The 6,000-nt window shown below is 47.7% G+C and overlaps 1 protein-coding gene across 5 annotated transcripts in view; it reads right to left on the reverse strand.

The window, feature by feature from the left end:
* Positions 1-4,109, reverse strand: part of SGCE (sarcoglycan epsilon) — a 32,290-nt gene extending 28,181 nt beyond the window's left edge. For 3 of the 5 annotated variants that reach the window (XM_050971496.1, XM_050971498.1, XM_050971497.1), the window contains exon 1: positions 3,916-4,108. In XM_050971496.1, the coding sequence (XP_050827453.1) occupies positions 3,916-4,024 (109 nt within the window). In that variant the 5' untranslated portion in view covers positions 4,025-4,108. Of the gene's footprint in view, positions 1-3,915 lie in introns of all 5 variants that reach the window. The other 2 variants (XM_050971495.1, XM_030234251.2) reach the window with 1 other exon arrangement.
* Between the last annotated feature and the right edge of the window lie 1,891 nt (positions 4,110-6,000).

Here is a 6,000-nt window from a genome sequence, read left to right on the forward strand (position 1 = left end):
TTAGGTTAGCATTTCCATGAAGGTGAGGAAAACACTGTCAGTTCCTGTGGTTCCATCCTGAGTGTAACCAAGGGGGTATGACCAGGCCACCCTGGTGGCCTGTTATTCCAGGATGTCTCCTACATTTCTATCATCTTTTGATATGAACTACCAGGGTATCCCTGCAATTGCATTCCAGATTTCAGAGGTGGCAATTGTTCTGAAAGACTAAGGAATTCAGAAAAGTCATTGATTTCAATACACTAAAATTTCTGTTTGCCCAATAGGTTGTTCTTTCTAACTTCTCATTTTCATGGCTTGGACTGTCACTAAAATAACCTACATTTAAAAGGCTTTTTGTGTTGCAATTGTACGACATTTAGACACAGATTGAAATTCCTATGGAAGTAATCAAAACTAGCAACTTTCTTCTTTCATCTAGAAGTCTGCCAAGGAAGACAGTCTACACTCTTAGTGACTACTGTAAATTTATCACTCCCTATTCAGTAAGAATTCAAAAGCTCTTCAAATACTGAAAAAAAACCAGTAGGTTCTTGTCTAGGTTTTAAATAATTCTTTCTTTGATTGGAAATAACCCTTCTTCTCAAGAAAGGGCTTTACTTCTGTGACTGCAATTCCTGAAGTACTTTAATGAACCTCCAACCAAATCTAAAAACATAAAGGAGCAAAAATAAGCCTCTCTACACACTGAACAGTTACATCTTCTGCTATAAAGCTGACTTCTTATTGTCTGGCTTTAGGACCTCCAAGATGTCTCCGTGTACTGCCTATAAATAATGTGTTTCTGTAATGAAAAGCATATTAATGGAACAGCTACTTTTCCCTCTCCTGTAATTACTTACTTAAGTAAGTACCTATTGACAGTAGATTGTATTGACCTGGCTCAGATTAGTAGTACAGGCAGCATCTACATGGGCAGGCAGACATCCAGAGGCTCTCTGAAGGAAACCTACTTCTCTGCCCTTAGGCTCCCTGAAGGAAACCTGTTTCTCTGCCCTTATGCTTGCACCCACAACAGGAACAAGGGCAGGTGTGCTGTGGTGTTAGCTTGAAAACACCAGACCATCTGTGAAATGTTCTGCCTCCTTGCACAGGGCGCGGCTTTGCAGAGGAGTGTTGCCAACAGCACTTCTGCTGTCAACAGCAGGGCAAGTGCAGGGATCTGGTTCAGCCTCCTGGATCCCTGCCCCAGCCAGTGATTTCACAGCTGTTCTAAATGGGCATGTCTGCAGCCCTGCTCAAAAGGGGCATTCCCAGCACATTCTTCATCACCTAGCACACACCAGTGGAAACAATCCCTTACCAGTCCTGGGCAGTACATATGCTTCAGTGAACTGAAGTTTCTGTGGGTCGACTAGTTTTGAGCCAGGTGACCCAATCCACAGTATCACTGTACCAGTTATTTGTCACCAGGGAAAGCAGCAAATAACCTCTAGCTGTGCAAGGGCTGGAGGATGCTTTCTGGCAGCAGTGCAGCCTTATGACAAATTAATGTGACCACATAACCACAGTGAGAACTAATGCAAAGTGAAAACTAATGAGCTTCTTCCTCATTTTGACCCCTTTATAGGGAAAGGAGAATACAACTCCATTGCTCTACTGGGATGAAACAGGGGTTCCAGCGACAACACAGGCACTCACAACTAATTCTAAGTGCAGAAATATAGGGCAAAACCACTGGCCACAGTCACTTAAAAAAAGTTTTGACAACCATTCTCTCTGTAGATACACAATATGGGGGCAACTCATTGCTCTGCCAAACCAATATGACAGACAGCTCTACTAGTGTAATTCAGCAAACTTCTAGGAAGTCTGTTACTACAAAGCTAGAGTCAAAGAACACCTAACTAGTTTCTAGTAGAAATGCTTAATCCTATATATCACTTCTGACAATGAAATCCCATGTTTTCCTAGCAGTGGAGTATCATCAGCTTGCATTTGGGAGTCAATACCTTCAATTTGAGTACTATACTAGACCCCTAGGAGCAACTGAAATCACTCTTACAACCTTTAAATTCTTCATTCTCGTGAAATTCCTGGATGTTGAAATAATGTTTTGCCTCAAGGAAGACAGGAAGAAGTGAGAGGCAGACAACCCTGCTGACTTCTGACAGCAGTGATCCTCCTCCAGAAAGCCTTTTTTCATACATTTTTAAGAAATGCAAAAATCATAAGTCAACTTTCTTCTGTAAATCAAGTGCTACAACATAAATGGGAAAAACGAATCCATATTAGTTGAGGAGAACTCAAAGAAAGCTATTTGCAAGTCCTGTGTTACTTCTCACATGCCATTTTGTCTGTCAGATATCTCTTGCCTTGTTAAGTAATGCTGCAGTACTGTAGAGTTGACAGGATTCAAAAGAATGGATTTTCATGCTGGGCAATCATCTTTGAGCCAGCAGACAAGACTGGACCTTCTTTACTTAGGGAGTATGGAGGGGAGCTTGGGTGAGCTCCTGGGACAGCTTCATTCAGATCAAGAACATATTATAAATCTCCCCCTTGCTGAAGAATAAATTTTATATAGATATCTCTTAAAATAATGTAACTGAACTAAAGTTCATGCCTCCTTTTTTACATCAGTTTCAAACCATGTATTCTGTTTCAACTAATGAAATCTCACTGAACCAACCTTAGAAAGGTTTAAGTGGAAAAGCTATCATGAAAAAGCTTTAAGACCTCTTCCCTTACCACGTAGCCTGGAAAGGACTTGTGGATTAAGCTCACAATTCAATTTCTATAAGGCAATTTAGTTGACCTTTGTAAAAAACATTATCTCAGCTGATACTGAATGCTTATTCTCAATTATGCTAGTTCTTGCTTGGTTGCTATCCCACAATCAGTCATGGAGGGGAAGGTGGAAGAGGTAGGAGAAATTGCCACATAAGGGAAAAGCAGTCTTGTCTTGCATATAACAAATGAAGTTTTATCCTCACAATGAACAACTTCACACTTAAGTTCTTGCCATATCTTTAATATATCCAGTGCTTCATGTCAATTCTGCTGCTAATAACCTATGACAAGTATGGTCATAAGTAAAATAAGTACTAGGAGGGTACCTAGATACTATTCAAGAGGATACAGATCAGACTGCTTGCAGATAACACAGCACTGACCTCTCAGAACCCAAAAATAACCCAAACAGATTTCTTGCTGTTAACTTACTCTTGGTGTAACAAGTCTCACAAAGGCAGTCCTGTGGCTGGGCTGCTATTAAGTATTAGCTGTTAGACGTATTTCACTGTGAAGAACCTCCAGGTGAAAAACCCGCATGAAAGCTATTATTTAGCGTTTAGGGACCAGGATCAAGACTTTTTCTGAATTCCTAATTGTGGCTCGGTTGGACTAAGTGGTCAAGATGGGAAATACCGCAGAAGAAGGGCAACACAAAAGACACCCCCGTACACACAACAGCCCTCTCTCGCGTCAGGCACCAGGTCGAGGGACCGGAGGAGCGCAGCGGGCCCGGCCCAGTCGCCGGGAGCGGAGGCTCCCGCGCCATCCAGCGGCTCTGAGGCAGGCCTGGCTCCCGCGCCCCGCCGGCACTCCCGCTCCGGCCTCACCCGCCGCCCCCGCGCTCCCTCAGCCCGGGCCCCCGCCGCGCCCGCCGTGCCGGGAGGGGCTGTGGCGGTCCCAGGGCGGGGGCGCGCAGGCCGCCATCCCCGCGCCGCCTGTGGAGCGTCCTCCGAGAGCCGCGGCATGGGGAGATGCTGGGACAGCCCGGCCCCCGCACTGACGGGGGGCACGGAGCAGCGGGAAGGGGGCGCGCAGCGAGCCACAGCCAGAGGGCGAGGCGGGGGGCGGTTCCGCCGGGAGGGGACGCGAAGCCCGAGCAGAGGCAGCACCGCGGCGCAGGCCGGCCGCTGCCGGCGGGGCCCGCCACCGCTCGCGGCGGGGAGACGCGCCGTGACCGACCTGTCAGCAGGAGCGTGGTGAGGGCGCTGTGCGGCCACGGCCCCGCCGCGCAGCACCGCATCGCTCCCCGCTCCTCCGCCTGCTGCTGCCGACACCACCGCCGCCGCATCCTCTATGCCTCCAAGTACCGCTACTTCTGCCGCCGCTGCCACCGCCTCGCCCCGCGGCGGCCGCAGCATCCTCCCCTTCCCGCCCCGCTCCTCCCCGCCCCGCCCCGGCCGCCGTCTCCAGGCAGCGCGGCCGGGAAATGCCGGGTATGCTGGGAGGAGCCTGCCGCCGCCATGGCGGGGTGGGTACCGGGAGCGGAGCTGGTCGGTGCGGGCTCCGCAGGGAGCGAGCTCCACGGGCCAAGCTTCCCCTCAGGGCGGGGGCAGAGCGGCTGTGGCCCCCGGCTGCTCCGCCCCGCGGTGCAGATGTGGTGGGACGAAGCCGTGGTGCCCCGAGTGAAGGGGCAAGGCGTAGGCTGAGGTGCCTTGCCCAGCTCAGCCTTGTCCCGCGCCCTGCCTTGGAGACCCGACCGGGGAGGGCGACATCCCACACCCCACAGGTTTGCCTGATGCACACGAATGTGCGGTGCTCTTGGAAAATATCGTGGCGAAACCTCCTAAGAGCAGCTTTTTGAACACCCTACCCCATCACACTGGAGGGGGTCCATAGTCTCAAAAGATCATTATGGGTCTGGAGTCTAAGAAGAGACTGCAGGAAGAGGGCCTCTTCAGTCTGGAGAAGATTGAGGGGAATCTCATCAATGAGATGATAAATATTTCAAAGGCAGATGCCAAGAGGGTGGTGCCAGGCTATTTCCAGTGGTGCCCAGCGACAGGATGAGGAGCAATGGCCATAAATTAAAACACAAGAAGTTCTACCTCAACACGAGGTAGACCTTCGACTTTACACTGTTGGCAGCAAAGCACTGGAACAGACTGCACAAGGAGGTTATGGGCTCTCCCTGTCTGGAGACGTTCAGAACCCACCTAGACACATTCCTGTGTGATCTGCCCCAGGTGACTTTGCTTTGGTGCGGGGTTGGACTGGGCGATCTTCAGAGGTCTCTTCCAATATTAACAATTCTGTGATTCTGTGACACCAGTAGTAGGGCACCTGGCAGGCTTGCCTAGTGCACACGGATAGGGCGTGCTCTTGGAGGACATAACAGCAAAAGCCCTTGCAACTGCAGTTTTCTGGCAACTTACCCTATTTTAAGCCTATATCCTTACTCCACACAAGGCTAGTTTGTTTTTTCCAGTGTTCAGCAGCTGTTCCTGCAGCTGGTGGAGTTGTAAGTGGAGTGTCTGGAGGGGTTGGTTGGGGTCCCAGCTCCAGGCTGACCTGTGTTTGGAGGCTTGCATCCAATTTCCTGTGTCAGGTCTGACCATTCAACACTGTCTCACTTCCACTGTCTGCATTATGCTTTCTATACTCATTACTGATTTTTGACTGTCATTTAATGTCTGTGGCATAGCTCAAAAGCTATGGCAGTCTTTGCTGAGTTGTGAAAGCAAATCTCCCTGTGGAGGATGGAAGAATATTGTGAAATGTAGTTCTTGGCAATCATGATGTATTTTGAAAGTAGGTGTATGTATATGTCGTATATAACTGCTTAAGACACAGTGCTATGTAAATACTGCATTTTCTTTTGGGGAGCTACTCTCTCTCAGCTTTCTGAATGATTCATATAAGAGTAGTCCCTGTACTAGAACTACATACTCCACAATGAAAGCCCCATCTCAACAAATAAATCAGTTTTTACCTTTATTTTCTCTTTGTAGTGAACTGTCATGTTTGCTATTTGAAAATTGCAGTAAGTCTTCCATTATCCAGGAAAATAACCTTCCTTCATTTTGCATAGAGAATTTTGATTTCTCATGAAATTTCATAAACATTTCCTCTAGCAAGCCAAATATATTTGCAAAAAAGTAATAAGAATTGTATGCTTTTGAGATTTGGAAGTAAGAAATATAATCTGTCTAACTCATATTGACTTTATTGAACTCTTTATAAGCTGGGGAAAAAAGACAACTGTAGAAGACTTCACCCTATCCATCTTTACTCTTGTTACAGCTCTAAATTTCCATTAATCCATCT

This window comes from Serinus canaria, chromosome 2, assembly GCF_022539315.1.
Source record: "Serinus canaria isolate serCan28SL12 chromosome 2, serCan2020, whole genome shotgun sequence".
Taxonomy (NCBI): Eukaryota; Metazoa; Chordata; class Aves; order Passeriformes; family Fringillidae; genus Serinus; species Serinus canaria.